At 47.6% G+C, this 16,642-nt stretch overlaps 1 protein-coding gene across 1 annotated transcript in view; it reads left to right on the plus strand.

The window, feature by feature from the left end:
• The window catches only part of LOC126529456 (fatty acid synthase-like), a 112,287-nt gene that overhangs the window by 41,562 nt on the left and 54,083 nt on the right, over positions 1 to 16,642 (plus strand). The window contains exons 14-16 of the mRNA XM_072284111.1: positions 1,815 to 1,988; positions 7,012 to 8,239; positions 13,396 to 13,550. Of these exons, the coding sequence (XP_072140212.1) occupies positions 1,815 to 1,988; positions 7,012 to 8,239; positions 13,396 to 13,550 (1,557 nt within the window). The remainder of the gene's footprint in view (positions 1 to 1,814; positions 1,989 to 7,011; positions 8,240 to 13,395; positions 13,551 to 16,642) is intronic.

Raw genomic sequence — 16,642 nt, forward strand, 5'->3', positions numbered from 1 at the left:
CCGTCGCAGCCGAGTGCGCGGGCAGCAGTTTCTCTCCTGCTCCGAAATGAGTAGGCCACGTGTCATACGTACTCCTGAGGAACTGGCAGCTTTCGATCAGCAACGCCGCGAGCAGAAACGGGAACGAGCTCGCTTACGCCGTGTCGATGCTGCAGCCCGAGCACAAGAACAGGCTCGTGCAGCCGAACGCAAGCAGCAACTGCGTACCGAGGATCCGGCGGCCTACCAACGTCGTTTAATGAACCGTAGGGATTAATCCAGGGATAAACACCAGGGCCTTACGTTTCAGCTTTGCTGGTTAACCATCTGCACGGAGTGGATGGGCGGTGGTCTTTAAGAAGAAGCGTTCTATGGCTCTTTCTTCGACTATGCCACTGCTGCAGTCTTGTCCACCCCGTCAGGGGTGGTTCAGAGTGTGTATGTACATGGAAGAAGCGTGCAGAAAAGAAAAGAGACGCGAGAAACTAGTTTGGACCGCACCGCATCGAATGTGCACAATGCCCTTTGGAGCTCCCTGGGCGTCGCCACGTAGTGTTTGAAAGGTGTAATTATCCGTGTCCCCCCGCAAGCGCTTACCGTTCTACTAACGTGCAAGTCCAGATGGAAGCTAGATAGAATGGAAGCGAGAAGGGGAAAGAGGAGGCAGGGAATTTGTAGAACCTACGCCTTAATTGCCACTATTCGTTCGCAGTTCCCGTACAAATAAATGGGGGGGGGGGGGGGGGGCTATAGGGAAAAGGTGACGTGAGAAGGCAAGAAAATGCTACTACGATAGACACGACAGTGGCTGCGGGAAATTCGATATATTTAAACTCAAGGTATGGTACGGTGCTTTCCTGCTATTTCTGAAAAATAAAACCATAGAAATATGTCTAGAGGACAACTTACGCCAACATGCTGAAGTAAAGCCGCACTAATTAAAGCGCACGGCAGGGTCTACACGACACAATGGAAGCGGTCACACGTCAAATCAACGCTTCTGTGTCCGCAGCGGTAGCTTCGCGGCTATGGCATTGCTCGAGGTCGTGGATTTAATCCCGACTGCGGCAGCTGCATTTCCACGGGGGCGAAAAAACACGCTCGTGCACTTATATTTAGGGACACGGTAACGAACATGACTGTGTCAAAATTAATCCGAAGTATGGCGCTACGGCCTACCTCAAAAGTCGATTGTGGTGTTGGCCCGTACAGACTCAAATTCAAGTTGATTAATTCTGCCACGATGCGATGTACAATGTCAGACAATGACAATGCGTAACCCTCTACGAGGTTATGAAATAAGGCGCACAACAGCGTCTCAAGCAAACACCTCCCCCCTACGTGTTCTGTGTATCTACCCAGACAAGTAGCAGTGGTGCATGCAAGGTGACGTTTAACATCAACTCACCACTCTTCGGTTGCACAGAACGTTGAAGAATTTAAACATTCGCCGTTGACATTTGTCGTCAATCAAAGCAAACAGCACAAAAAGCTTGTTCTTACATCGATACCAACAGTGCCGGGGATCTGCATCAGGTTTTTTTTTTCTTGTGTCTGTCTACGTCTCGCCTAGCGCTCTGAGAATATTTAGGAACTGAGGGTCACCATTTTATTGGTTACGGCAAAAAAAAAGAAAAAAAAAAACCGACCACTCTGTTCACTTGGATCTTGCGTACGACCAATGTACAACAGTCCAAGACGTATTTATACGGACACATTATTTCCGCACTGTCGGCTTGCAAGTTGGGTTTCTTCTTTCGTTTTTTTTGCTGTTACCAGGTCCCAAAAAAGTGTCGCTGATGCGATGTGTCAAGCTGCGACCCTTTACTTCGCAGAGAACCGCGGCAAGCTCAAGTGGGAGGACAACTGGGTAACCTTCATCGACAACATGGTTCAATTCGCCATGCTCGACGACACCCAGCGCAGATTCAGGTTGCCGATCAAGATACAATCCTGCCGCATTGATCCTGATGTCCATGTCAAACTCGCAGAGAAAGTGGGCGAATCAGGTAAGCGGTACACGGGGTTCGCTAGGTTGTGTTTTGAAGACAGCGAAGAAGCAAACAGAACGACCTTAACAGTGACCCGCGGGTCAAAAAATAACGCATCGAGTAATATCACATCCTATGTGTAAAGAAATATATGTCGAAATAAGGCCCCGTAGGAAGATGACGCGACCGTGGCCGTCGTCGAGGCGTGCCACCGTCTCTACATTTGTGTGGGAGTGTGGAGCGGCGACTGCGGGCGACCATCCCGGTCCAGAACGAGAACGCGCTGTGCTCGATGCTCGCGACTGGTGACCCGAGTCCCGCGAGGTGCGCTGTGCGATGATGATCGATGACCACGCGGGGTGAAGGTGATGACGCTACAACGCCGTACGCGATGCATTTTGTCTCCGCCATTGCTCTAATACTGTGCAAAGGCGGCTCGGTCACAGATTGGACAATTTCCTAACAGAATCGTTTGTATTGCGCCATATAGTGGCGTTTATCGTTATGTTACTGCAGCCTAAAAGGGAGTTAAAATTTGATGTACTTGTTTCGCATCTCTCGCGCCAGATCTCTGTTGGGTGGTAGATGGTCAACGTGTGCGTTGGCCGGATGCTCGCAAGCTGTTCTCACAGCTATTTACCTGGTCAGGCCCAGCCCTTTAAAGGCCAAACTGTGTACACGTACACTTGCCGGCGCGCGAACGATCGCGCCTCGCGCATGCGCCGATAGTGCAGGACAGATTGTACTCGTCGAAGCGCCGTGCGAGGCGAAATATCTTCTCCGCAGAAATATCGGTGCTCTGGCTGCCTCACGAAAATTCGACACGATGTCTACCAAGGCGGAGATCGTGACTCAAGTGGGCGCGCGCTGGCGCGCGTCTTCTAGGTTCAAACCGCCATTGCTCGCGAGGTGCGGCAAACGCAAGGCGCGTGGGCGCGAACTTTCACGTGCTGGCGCACGTAGTACGTGTAGTTTGACCTTGAGCGGAAGGATTAGCCCGGGTGCTCCTATCTAAATACATGTAAAAGGAGAAATCGTTTTTCTCGGCAACCACTGCACCAAATTTGACAAAGTTTGTTGCATGTAAAAGAAAGACTTAAAATCTAGCGACTGCTGGTTTGGAATTTTTGAGTTAGGTGGTCAATTCCTTATTAAAAATCACCAAGAATCGAAAATTTTCGGAAAACGAAACTATCAAGTTTACAACTCTGTAACTCAACAACCAAGAAGGATAATACAATTGTGTGAATTGCATCTAATAGTACATCTAAAGCGGACAAAATTGATATGTTACGCATGAATATAAAAAAAATTAATATTATAGAAATGCAGCTTTAGCAGAACCTTTGTAACGAACGTAAGAAGTTCACGTAAGATGTAAAATGACATATTGAATTATTCCGCTTTGAATGATCTAATGGATCCCGTTTACAGAACCGCGATATCTGTTCTTGATGCAGAGCTATGAATTTGTAAAATTCGTACTTCTATTTTTTTCAAACGGTCGAATATTTCAAAATCATTTCAACAAAATCCAGGCCCTAAATCGGAATTCCGCTAACAACAGTCACTACAATTTAACTATCTCTCTCAAATGCAACAAATTTCATTAACATCGGTCAAGGGGTTATCTCAGAAAACCGTTTTTGCGTTTTACATGCATTTGAATAGGCCGCGTCGGAGTTGGGCCCGAACTAAAGCTTCCTTTTAATACCGAACATTGGTTGGCCCACTCACCGGGCCTTTTCACGTCGTTCGTCGTCGCCTTTACGAGTAGCCTCCGCTTCCTTCCGCGCTTCGCATTTGTGTGCCGGTGCTCGCCCGTCCTCCCTGCCATAGCCTCCGAAATTTGCGCGCGACATGGCGCGCCATCTCGGACGCCATGCCTCTGCGCTGTTCTGTCGTGGGCTCTACTCCAGATGGCGTTAGGTGTTCTGCTACTGGGGCGCTTTCTTGGAGGGCATGTATCGGCCTGCTAGCAATAGCAAGGGAGGTCGAGCAGCCGATGAAACTTAATCGTGTAATCTTCGCGGCTGCTGCCAAACATGGTTCCAGTACGGCTAAACGCGAACACGGGCGACGGTTGGAGTTAAGAAGAAGGCGAGTGGCAGAAACGTGCTCCCCCCACTGGCCATGCCACCGAGGAGCGAGATCGTCAGTTACCAGCTAAACGAGAACGTGACACCACCAAAAAACGTGATAAGCGTGTCGTCTACTCACGCCGACAAGCTGTCGAGTGCGTCATCATTTTTTTGCGTTCTCAATTTCGAAGCATTGCTTAGAAGCAGCGTGCCGCTTAGAAGCTCAAAGTACCGCGAGAACAAGCACGTCGACAGCAGCAGCCGGATGGCCGATACACAAGTTCAGTTCGCACAAAACGAAAAAAAAACAAGTTAAAATATTTAATCGCACGCGTAGTACGGCCAGATGCTTCGTGTTAAACGTAGATTCCAACATTGGGTGGAATCAACTTGTTTTTTTTTGTTATCGTTGCACACGCGTGTTTCATGCTATCTTTTATAGCCCCGGCAGCATATAATACTCCCACCGCATAGTTTCTTACCTCGTCGATTTTTGCAATACCGCCGTATGTTGCTCCAAACATTAACATGTTGTTTCAGGCATTTCTTTTTCTTCCTTTCAGTTCTACCTTTGCCGAAATCATTATTCACTGTAGGGAGTGGAAGGTGATCGTATGATTTTGGTGAACCATTTGTACAGGGACGTTTACCTAAGAAGATCCTACCTACATTAGAACAAGGAAATTGTTCCGCTCGTCATAGGCTGCGCCGATTATGATGAAATGAGATGCCATTTAAAGAATAAGTTTAATATCTATCGGTTGTAGAAAGCAGACATGCTATTTAGGCCATGTGTGTTCTGTGAAAAATTCCAAAATTCTACAAATAAAACTAAAGCCAAAGAACCAAGTTTGCGACTCTGTAGTTCAGCTATAAAAGCAGTACACCAATTCTGTAAATCGCATCAATTTGTACTTTAAGCGGACAGAGGAGATATAACATGGGATGTTTTCAGGTTGCCACCAAATGGGCAGCAGGACTTATGCAGGACCTTCGTGAGCATTGTAACAAATTCATGGAAGCTTTAAATCCATGTATCAAATTTATCTGCCTATGATTCTGTAACAGATGCGCTTTAGAGAACTGCAACAGCTAATCTTGGTGCAGTTGTGAACTTGTAAATTTTCTACCCCAGTTTTATTTAAACTAACAAATTTTCAGAAATTTCCATAACAAATTCGGGAGCCTAAAGTTAAGTTCTTCCTGGATTTCGTAGAATCCAGCTTACTCTCCTGTATTTAACAAAATGTCATTCAAATTGGTTCAGAAGTTGTATAATGAGAACATTTCTGCGTTTTACATGTATTTGTATGGAGGAATCGGAATCGACCCATATATACAACTTCTTGTCAAGTGAACATTTCATTCCATTGGAGTAACCTGTATAAAACATTTTTTTTTTTACGAAAACGACGCAACGAAAGGAAGGCGGGGCCATGGTTGCAACGAGTGTTTGCCTGCATTCTCGTCCTGTTTTTAGTGCTGCAAAATATGACCCCATACCGATTCGCCCAACCATCAGTCTTGATCTCCGTCAACAGCTGGTGTCTCGAACTCTATGGTCATAATTGCGTATTCTTTATTCTCGCGCTATGTACGAAAAGACAGAGACCGGAAAACAGGGACAAATGACCACGTTCCTATGGGTGGGCAGCACAACACGGACGAAAGACGTGAGGAAGTACACAATACGAGCGCAGAGTACTTCCTCTCGTCTTTCGTCCGGGTTGCGCTGCCCACATGTAGGAACATGTTCAATCAGCAACTCGCCCAGCTTGCCGTGTTAAGACAAATGAATGCCGCGTAAAGTTTACAACTGGTTTACAACAGAGAAGCGTGGGCCGGTATGCCATCTGTTGAGCTAAGGGAAGCTGAAGTTTCTTTTGTGCGGAATGCGACATAAAAACACAGTAATCTCTCAGGCTGACTTGAGTGAGCATCAGCAATCTTCATATGTATTCTTTTTTGTGTTTTGCTGTCTTTTAATTATATATATATACATATATATATATATATATATATATATATATATATATATATATATATATATATATGCACACATACACTGCGTTTCAGCAAATACTCTCGAAAAGTCTTAAAGGTTGCCTGCGGCAAATAGCACAATTCTAGTTCGTGAGGTGGTCTACAGGAAGCGGTGGACACTACTTTCAGAAAAAGTTGCACGCATAATCGCATAATCGAATAATCAACAAATATTAACGAATTATCTTTTTTAACTAATTGCCTCATGGCGCACGTTGCACTTTACAAATTCTAGCCGTGGAGTTCGAAAGGCTGATTCACTTGGAACGAATTCTCAGGATGACACCAGTTTCGAGATAATAATTCGCGAACTTTGCGGAGAAATGCATTGGCGTTCCAGTTACTTTTGGGCTTCAATGCATAAGACGACGCTTTGTTGCGAAATTAGATTAGCCTTGCGAACTTCACGGCTAGGATATGTAAATTGCAATGTGTGCCATAACGTTTTTAGTTAAAGTTTAATAAGTAAATTCTTTTAAGTAGTCGAATACGCGTTTCAATTTTTTCTGCAAGTGGTGTCCGCCGCGTCGAGTAGGCCACCTCATTAACTGCAATTGTGCCATCTGCCACAGGAATCTTTTAAGACATTTTGAAAGTGTTCGCTGAGAGAGAGAGAGAGAGAGAGAAGTTTAATGATACGAAATGCCGAGAGGTCGGCCTGAAGTATATTCCTCTAGCCAGCTACTCGGCATTGGGGGAAGGGGAAGAGGGAAAGAAAGAGGGAAGAAAGAGGTGCATGATGGGTGACGATGATGCTGAAATACCCAGTACATGCGTCATCTGACACTAATAAACGAGCTGTGAGTTTGCGCACATCTTTTCACACATGGTGTAAGAAGAATGAATGAACCGCGGCCAGCTGTCCTGTGTTTATCCTCATTTCAAACTTAAGTATTGCTGCATTCGCGCTTCCACAGGTATACCGATAGTGCACGACCAGTACTTGAACACCTATCGAGCCGGAGGAGTCGTCATTCGCGGCGCCAAGACAAACATTGCCCCCAGACGCTCAGCGCAGCTGACGGCGCGCCTGGAGGAACACAAGTTCGTCCCCTACGTCGACGACGAGTCCGACATGCGGCTCCGAGAATCCGACGTGCGTGAGTACGTCGACGTTTGCAGCGCTATCACCCGACGCATTCTGGAGTCATGCGGCGACGAAACTGCTCAGGCCCCTTGCGGCCTCGCTAGTGGCCACTCCGAATTGTCCGAGGACGTGATGCAGAGGTACATTGAAGCCCCTGCCGAAAACTACATCCTGCTGCGCATCCTATCCGCCATTTGGAAGGAAGTCCGTGTCCCTACTTCGCGCCTGCACTCCGCAGTGAAATCGGCGCTGGCTGCACTTGAAAAAGATGTGCACAAAGACCTGCTTAACACGGCCCTATACCGAGAAGATCCTCTGAGGAGCCTTCTCGACGTCGTGGTGGAGAACACTAGCCCCAAAAGGATTCGAATTCTCGAGGTTGTACCTGAGCCATCGGCATCCCTCCTGGCTCCCTGGGTGGCGTCCTTGTTGAATCTTTCGAACACGCAGCTCAAAATCGAGTACACCGTTGCGCACCCCCGTCCCGACGAGCTCGCTCCTGGGGATCTACCGGAAGTCGTCAAGGTGGTCACGTGGGATCCAGCCTCTTCCTCCGCGAACGGACTTCCCGAGGCTGACTTCATCGTCGTCCGCGACCTCACTTGCGGCTCCCATCGCTCACGGGCTCTCGCTGAACAGCTGTCGGCGCACTGCAGGGAGCGCGCATTCGTGCTCCTGTCGCAGCGCTCAGCTCTGTCTCCGGCAGAGTCCTTCCTGTCAAGTGTCGGCAACGTTCCGTTCTCGCACCAGACCACCCAGGCGGTGGCGTCAGTGTTCGAAACCGAAGGTTTACGCGTAGTGGGCCTCAAGTCCAACACACTTTCGACGTTGCTACTGCTAAGAAAGGTGCCTAACGTCGTCGACGTAGCCGGACAGGAAGTGATCAGAGTGAACAGTGCCAGTTTCGCTTGGCTGGAGACGCTGAAGACAAGAGTCCTCGAGTACCACGGAAAGCCGCCGGGGCAGAACCTGTGGCTGCTCGCGGAGGAAGCCGGCATCAGCGGCGTCGTGGGCCTGACCAACTGCCTCCTGCAGGAGACGGGTGGGAACCACATCAGGTGAGCCCAAGTTGCGAGGATGTTCTTGTACTCGCACCACGCGTGCGATGTCATGATGTGCACGCGCTGAAGTTTCCCGATGCCATTGTAAGTGAAGCTACTCGCACACAATCATTGACACTAAACAGCGCGATGATGATAGCTGCAACGAATGCAATACGTTTGTTCGACAATTCTCACATCACATCGCTTCTCGGCCTTCTGGCTAAGATTTCTCTCTCATAACACGTGAAATGTCTTTAGTGGGCAAAAGTTCAAGGAGTAAGATTACAGGATTCGTACGCACAATTTATGTAGGATTTCTCAGTGTGCTGGAAAAACATTGATTTCCAGCGCACCCGTCCATGGTGTAGCGAGCATATGCATTGAACAGTCGAATGAGATGTGAGGACGCAGTGCAGGTAAAGTGGGATTAAGATTTTATGCCATTAAGTACGCCCGTGTGGCATGGTGTGAAAGGAAAGAAACTTGAGCAGTTATTAGTATGTTTCTGCTACAGCGTTGTTTTTACTTCTTAATATGTCGTACACCTTATGTTTATTTTAGAGATGTAATGTACAAACGATTGTGTTATAATTTCGTTGCGCTGTTACGAATTGAAATGATAAATGTGCTTCGCGTGTTGATTTATGATGTAGGCGAAAAGTCTACGAACTTCTCTATTCCCTGCTGCCATTTTGTGAACGGGCCCTGCGCCAGGTAAAGCTGCTTCAAGGGCAGCTTTTTGCCTATTTCTCCTAAAGAAATAATACGAGTCTTGAAACTTGAATGCGTAGTCAACAGAGAGGAGATTTATTTATTTATTTATTTATTTATTTATTGTTCCCTCAAGGCATACAAGCATTATAGAGGGGAGGGGTCAATCATTGAACATAAATACAGTTATTTGCACATACACAACTGAAAATTTCAAAATTGGGAACGAATGTAATTTCTGATTACAACGAAAATTCACAATGTCATGCAAAGCTTGTACAATAATTACGGCAAGAAAATACTAGCGCAGCGGACACTAAAAGATGAAGTTTCCAACCGACATCGAGAACGTTTACACACACACAAAAAAATGTTGGAATGCGTTAAATTGCGCTGGCAAAAGTCACGAAAATGCTCACAGTTGGTATAGCTAACTAATGAGGCGGGAAGATTGTTCCAATCAAGGCTGGTTTTGGTCAGGAAAGAGTGCGACTACGTTACAGTGTTTTGGTGAGGGGCATGGACATTGTGGGGGTGATCAAAATAAAAGGTGTGCTAGGCCGAGGACGAGTATTCCCAAATTATCTTCGACTGGAAGCTCCTCCTCCACTCGACCGAGTTGAGCACAGTGCGTTCCGATGACTAAAGAGGACGCTACACGTCACAAGAGTTGCTGTGTAGTGTCAGTGCAGCACACTGGGCACTTCTGTCGAGGAACGGTGCTGCCATCTAGTTTCTTGAGCCAAGTTGGAGTGTGGAGTGGTGGAACGTTCTAGAGTACGGGGGTTAGCGCTTTATGCACCGTTTTTTGAGAATGTTTTTTTCCCTCCGGTATGCACCATAAACGCAACGTTAAGGTATCTGTTTGGTCGTGGTTGATAATTTGAGACCTAATGGGCAGTATAAAGCAATGTTTTGACGGGACGCCCCTCTAAATTGTTTCTTAAGAAAGACTGAAAACGTAGTCCGGGCCCATTAGTGCGGCACACTGAAAAAGAAAAGTAAATGCCGCACGGAATGGTTACAGACTGATAACACTTGAAAACACAGCACCATTTCTGTGCCAGTACGGAGCTGTCTTACTCTTGAGTCTTCGATGGGGGCGAAATGCGAAAACACCCGTGTACTTAGATTTAGGTGCACGTTAAAGAACCCCCGGTGGTCGAAATTTCCGGAGTCCTCCACTACGGCGTGCCTCATAATCAGAAAGTGGTTTTGGCACGTTAAACCCCATAATTTAAGTTAATTTTTACTCTTGAGTCATACTCAGTTTTATTAGGAATATATAATTTAGAATGCCAGCCATAATTAACCACTTGAGATATGTACGGGCAACGTACTTTCAGTATACGCAGTGGATACGATGTTTGCTTTAAGGAGAACGACGCAGAGTTCAAGAACACGCAACTACGCTTTAAACACGGGTTACTGTAGCTGCCAGGTTTACCTTCCCGAAAGTGCACAGTTGGTCATGAGAGATGCTGTAGTGGAGGGCTACGGAATAATTTTGAGCCACTGGACTTCTTTACCGTGCACCTAAAGCTCAGCACGCGACCCTTGTGTCCCGCTCCTTCGGAATGGGGCCGCTACCCTTGGGAATCGAATCCACGCTCTCGTGCTCCGCAACACAACGCCATAGCCACTGACCTGCAAAGGGCTTCAAATGCGGGTTCCGCTTTTCATTATTTACCAATTGAGGCCGAGACACACCACGTATGTGTGTGAAAGGAATCGCATCTTTATTATCACTTCTGCGTTAATATATATTGAGTATGATCTTATTTAAATTTCCCAGTATACTGGAGAGCAAGGGAGGAACCAACGTGCTTTTTCCAACCTAATACCTCCGCAGCAGCGCATTCGCAACAGAAAAGAACAAATAGTCAGTAAAAAACATTCGCACTCGCCCCAGGCGTAATCAGAAAGGTACTCTATGGCACTGTCGTGAAACCGAAATCGGCTTGTTATGCCTCGTAGCACTTCTCGCAAAATAAACGCGCGGACGCAACACAGGCTTCACGCACAATGTACACGCCGTTCTTGCTCTCATTTCATGGCGATCGCAATTAAACGGACGCTCGGTGCGCCAAAAAGTCGTCAGCATCGCCGTTGTGGTGCTGTCCCGCTCGACGGGCGCATCCCAGGGTTAAGGGCCTCTAGAACACGCAAACCCTGTGGTGGCAATAAAAAAAAGGCAAAAAAAAAAGAAAAAGGACGAAGGGGCGTCGGCGCACTGCAAACGCACCATCACTGCACTCAATCGCCTCGGTGCCCGAGTAAGAGCGGTGTTCTGCCTGCCGCTGCTAGATGCTGCTGGCAGGAGCATTGTGGGCGCCCATACTACAAACAGAACAGTGTTCCTGTTGAACTGCTGCGTGTACGTGCTGCTTTGAACAGAACGGGCAGTGAACGTCAAGTTCACATCTTCTAAGATTTCACTGTGCGCGGACGGTTCCCCGTCTGTCTCATCTCGTGCACCGCCGAGTTGCGACGCTGATCATGCCAACGGGCTGGTAGCTGCCAAGTCGCGGTTCCTTCTACTGAGCAGGAGTTCCCTTTTGTACAGCTGTAGTTGAATTGAGTTGAACTTTAGTTAGATTTGAGCCATCGGCGTTGCCGTGCCGTCCCGCATTACGCCATATCTGCGCGGCGCAAGGAAGATAACGATAAGAAGGTATGTCGGCATTTAAAGGATGCATAATGAAGAAGTGTTGTTGGCATTTAAAGGAAGCATAATGACGAAGTGAATTGCGAGTTGACCGCTGACCAGCGGTTTATTTTCCCTCGAGTTTGTGTCACAGGAAATGAACTGTTCGACAACTTACAACGGGTCCCAACTAAGCCGTACTTAAAAGGTAGACGTTAAAAGTTTAGACAGCCAAGGTTGCTCAAAAGAAATCTGCGTTCTTGAATAAGTTATCGCCTAGAATTTTTCAGAATGGCCGCCCGCAAACAAATGTAATGGAACACAACATTCACAGCACGCGGCTTTTATCTTGAATCTTCAGACTGAAATGATAAAAGTGCGAAACAACATCAGCGCTCTAACCTACTGATGTGGCTGTACGTACAGCGAAATTTCGCCTGTTCGATGCGATGACACGCCCTAGACGGCATGTTAAAGCTTTCGAGGCTGCCAGAAAATTTTGTGCACGCACGCATGTCCCATCCGCGTTAGCCGACCCTGCGTATACTTAGAATACCCTCTGAGGAGTTTAAGCGCAGCGCTGAAACCTTGCATGTAGATGGTTTCACTCGCGCGATAACAGCAGCGAGAGTGCGGCACCGAGCAACTTGCGGTCACGGGCCTTAACAGGCTTGTGCGCCTGAACACAAAGCGGGTTTTACAGTGAGGCTGTGAAGCGATAGTTCCCCAAGTATCGTGTCCTCGTGTCGACACAAAACTCGATCCTTCTCCTCCGGCGTCCGCGTGAGACGCCGCCTGCGTTCGTGCCGCCGAGCACACGTCGTGATTGGCGCGGCCCTATTTGAACAAAACGTCATTACGTGGGCCGATCCCGAAGTTGGTGCGATGCCGGGCCGACCCTCGGCGTCGACGAAGCAGGCGTTAGGCACTCCCCGTACGTGGGCCGATAACGAAGATGGTGCAATGCCGGGCCGACCTGCGGCGGAGGTTAAAGCAGGCCTTAGGCACTCCCCGCACGTTGGCCAATCCCAAGGCGCTTGGGACACTGGTCGCAGAAACGTGCAACTCCACCAGTTCGGTGGTAAACCAGATCACATTGGCGACTTATAACTGTGAGACCTAATCTCACACCGAATTAATTGACGCATATCTGTGCATTTCTTTCAAGTGTGACGCACTATTTTGTTGGTCGCGAATATGAGCTGTGACAGATTCCTCGCTAGCCTTCGTAGCGTTGACTGTTTTGCGTAAAACGGAGTATCGACATGCCTCTCTGAGACAAAAGTACGTGGTATCGACAACGCGCATAGACAACTACTTAATGAAGGGCTTCGCTTTCCTTGGGAAGCAATGGCAATTTCTTCGTGTCTAACGGTTTCTGTGGACCGCCGTCAACGAAGAAAGTGCACTCTAACGCAGCGCTAAAAACGCACGGCGGTATGGTACCACACTGTGGGGGTACCGGTTCCAGTTCTGCTTTCTGCGCAAATGTTACCACCGCTGTGTGGTGGTACCGTGCAGTACCAAATGGTGGTAAGGAGAGCGTACTCACATTATACCCTCGTAATGTTGAGAAGCTGCACCTCTGATTGAAGACGTAGCAGGGGGGTTTCGAAGTCGTCCGTGAGGAAGTGGTGCTCGAATTACCGATTGGCTTCCGCCTACGGGTAAGGCACGTTGGTAAGGGGAGTGCCACTCGTAACACATTGTGCAACCTGGTGTGAAAAATAACCGCGACTGAAATAATGCTGAACGCATTCTTGGATTACAGCCGGGGTCGGCTCTTCATAATCTCTTTTCTTTTATGAAACAGGTGCCTATTCGACGCAAGCTTTAAAGGATCCAGTAAGATCTCGGACTTTGCGCCAGACAACCCGCAGTACAAGGACGTGCTGCAGAATGATCTGGTAATGAACGTGTATTGCGATGGACGGTGGGGATCCTACAGGCATTTCACCACGTTGCCTTGTAAGTGACAAGTTCATCGTGACGAATTTAGCACCCTTGCTCGAAGTTTGCCGACGGTATAGCAAATGGCGTACTATATTACATGTGTCGCAAAATAAAATGCAGGCAGCCGTGCCGCCAAGCAATTACCGCAGAATATCTTCGTGAATAATACCTTTGACAGCGTCTACTCAAAGCTAACTAATTGCTAATTCGCAGACAAAGTTTGCCTTGAATTTTGAAGTGTGGCAATTAAACTGGCTACTGTTGTGAACTTCTCCGCTGCAATAGCGGTCGCAATTAACTAGCACACATTGGTATTACTAACGTAATACAATACGTAAAATACGGAACGTAACCTGCACCACAAATTTCCCGGAAAATCACAAACAAAAAGTCGCTCCTTTTTTTCAATGCCTCTTGCGTAGCAGTGCCTCGATTCTTTTGCCATTTCATTCAATTTTCCCGTTGCTGCTGATGCCGGTTTTGTCGAATAGCTAACAAAGACCAACACTCCTATTTTACTACCCGTACTTGTGATCATTTCAATCTTTTCGCCTTATCGTGGTCGTTCCACTGTCGCCCCTATGTCTTAATGACTCCAATATAGTTATCCCATTGCAGTGATGCTCTTTTCGTGACGTCATCGTTATCATTCTATCGTTCTCATTTCGTCAAAGTCATTACATCTTCGTCATCCTATTGTCGACATGCTGTCGCTGTCACGCCAGCGTCGAAGTGGCAACGGCATCTAGTCGTGCACTTGTAGTCACGCCATCTCCACTCCACTGCGTTGTATTATCGTCGTTATCGCGTCGCCATCTTCGAGCCGTCCTCGCCACACCGGCATCATCGCTGTCTCCTCAGTCCATCACCGTCATGCTATGGTCGCCATTGAATCACCGTCAGAGAGTCACGTTCATGTGGTAGTGGGCGTTCGATCTTTGTCATTCCGTCTGAGAGATTTCTACTGTCGTCGCTTCATTGGCGCGATGTCCTTGTCGTCATTCCAGATTCGTCATGCCATTGTCGTCAAGCCGTGATCGGCATGAACTCGTCGTCATTCTAACACCGTTACTCCGTTGTTGTGGTGCCATCGTCGTCATTCCAGCTCTATCGTCCCATCATCACGTCGTTGTCTTCATGCCATCGTAATCATACCGTCGCAATCATTATAGCATCTGCATAACGCTGTCGTCATGTCGTTTTCTTCATACAATCGCCTTCAAAGATCCCATGGTTATTTTGCCATTGTCGTGACATCGTCATTCGTCATCGTCATCGTCGTGACATTTCATTGCTTCCTCGTCGTGCCATCATGCTGTCGTGGTCGTTACATCGTTGTTATTTCCTCGTAATGATTCCAATCTCTTCATGGCACTGTTTTTTTACGCTACGTTGTGATCATTGTTCGCGTTTAGTATTTCACGTTCATTTAATGCATTAAGCATTTCGGAATATATGTATTCATGAATCGATTGCCGCGGTATTTGACCTAAATATTTGCTTGTTTTTGCTTGTTTGCTTGTCTGCGTTATTCCTTTTAAATGACTTCCTTCATTGCTGTAATGCGTTAGCGTAAATTTGTGGACAACTGACCTGCGAAACCGCTGCCGTGTGCGTGGGCTCTGAAGCAGATTACATGATCCCGTTCGCCGCGTTTCACGTAAGCGCTAGCGGGTCCGGCCAAGGAAGGCCTCCGAGAATGCACGAGCTGGCAGGTTTGCCTCCAGGTGGCTTGCTCCCCCGCAAGAAAGTGTTATCCTGCACTGGGCACCCGTGGATACAGCCGTCGAACGTAGACCGCGCGAGATATCAACGCGTACATTGCCCCTCTTCTCACATGTTGGGGTTGCTTTTCACAGGATATATTCCAAGCAATTTTTCAGCTTAGCCTCGTGCTTGGCCTTGAACATTTAGCCGCCTCAACTGTTTGGATATTTAGTGCCGTTACTTTTGGAGTGCGGCTCTCAGGCGTCCGTTCCTGCGGCCACCATCAGCGTCCTACCTCGTAACCGAGCGAACGAGCACAGAGAAAGATTAAAGCGAGCGCGGAGCGCCGCCGGAGAGAATATACTCTGATGGCGAAGAGAGCGCGAGGAGGGAAGCGCAGGAGATGGTGCAGCGGAACCATGATACGGGAAGCGGAGGAGGAGGGTATGGCCAAAGCGTGAGGAGAAAAGCGTAGTTCCTCGCAAGACGGGCTTTGCGCCGAAGGTGGCTATGAGATGGCGCCAGAGTAGCGCACGTCGTCTGGATGAATCACCCGTCGTCTGGAATCGCGCCGACGCGTCACGATTAGCGATGTATACCAATGAACTACATGTACTAATAAACGAGTAAATAATTGCATGCGTTATCATTTCACTCTTGGCGCACAATTTCTCGGTCTACCCAGCCCGGATACTGCGGCACGCTTTAGGTAATGACACGCAATCTCACGCAGCTGAACACATGCATTTTCTTCTTTCCTTTTTTTTTCTGAGGAGTAAACACTTTATTCCAGGACCCCAATGAAATGTACAAAACATGGTTTGACTTCACCCCCAATATTTGCCTTTGGACTGACATGCTCAATTCGGTGTGTTCGGTTTATGCGTTTGCTAACTAAGCGAACATTATATACATAGACAAGCATAAAATGCTGCTTTCCGGGCCCTCTTTTATTAATTTTGAATTCTTTCTGTTGTGAGGTGATGCATGTCAATAGGCCCCACACTGCTTCCGGGTGGTAAACAGATGTAAAGTTTCGGAATCAAAGGGCAAAGGGACCTCCATTGCAGTTCGTGACTTATCACGACGAAGCGTTACAGTGGCTATTGTGGCATAAAGAGAGAAAAAAAAACAAGGTTTTGAGGGTATATTCGAAACACCCAATATAATTATGAGGCGCGCCGTATCGGGGGCTCAGGATTAATTTTAACTACCTGGGTTTCCCTAACGCAAATCTACATCTAAGTACACAAGGGAATGTAACATGTTACTGTTTTCGGATCATACTACGTCTTGCTTCATACCCTACCACGATGGCGAAATGCACAGGGGAAAGCAAGCGCCGACACCAGTAAGCGATTTGTTGAAAGCTTTGAAGCCAACTCGCAAAACAATAAAGA

The sequence above is a fragment of the Dermacentor andersoni genome, chromosome 8, assembly GCF_023375885.2.
Source record: "Dermacentor andersoni chromosome 8, qqDerAnde1_hic_scaffold, whole genome shotgun sequence".
Classification (NCBI taxonomy): domain Eukaryota; kingdom Metazoa; phylum Arthropoda; class Arachnida; order Ixodida; family Ixodidae; genus Dermacentor; species Dermacentor andersoni.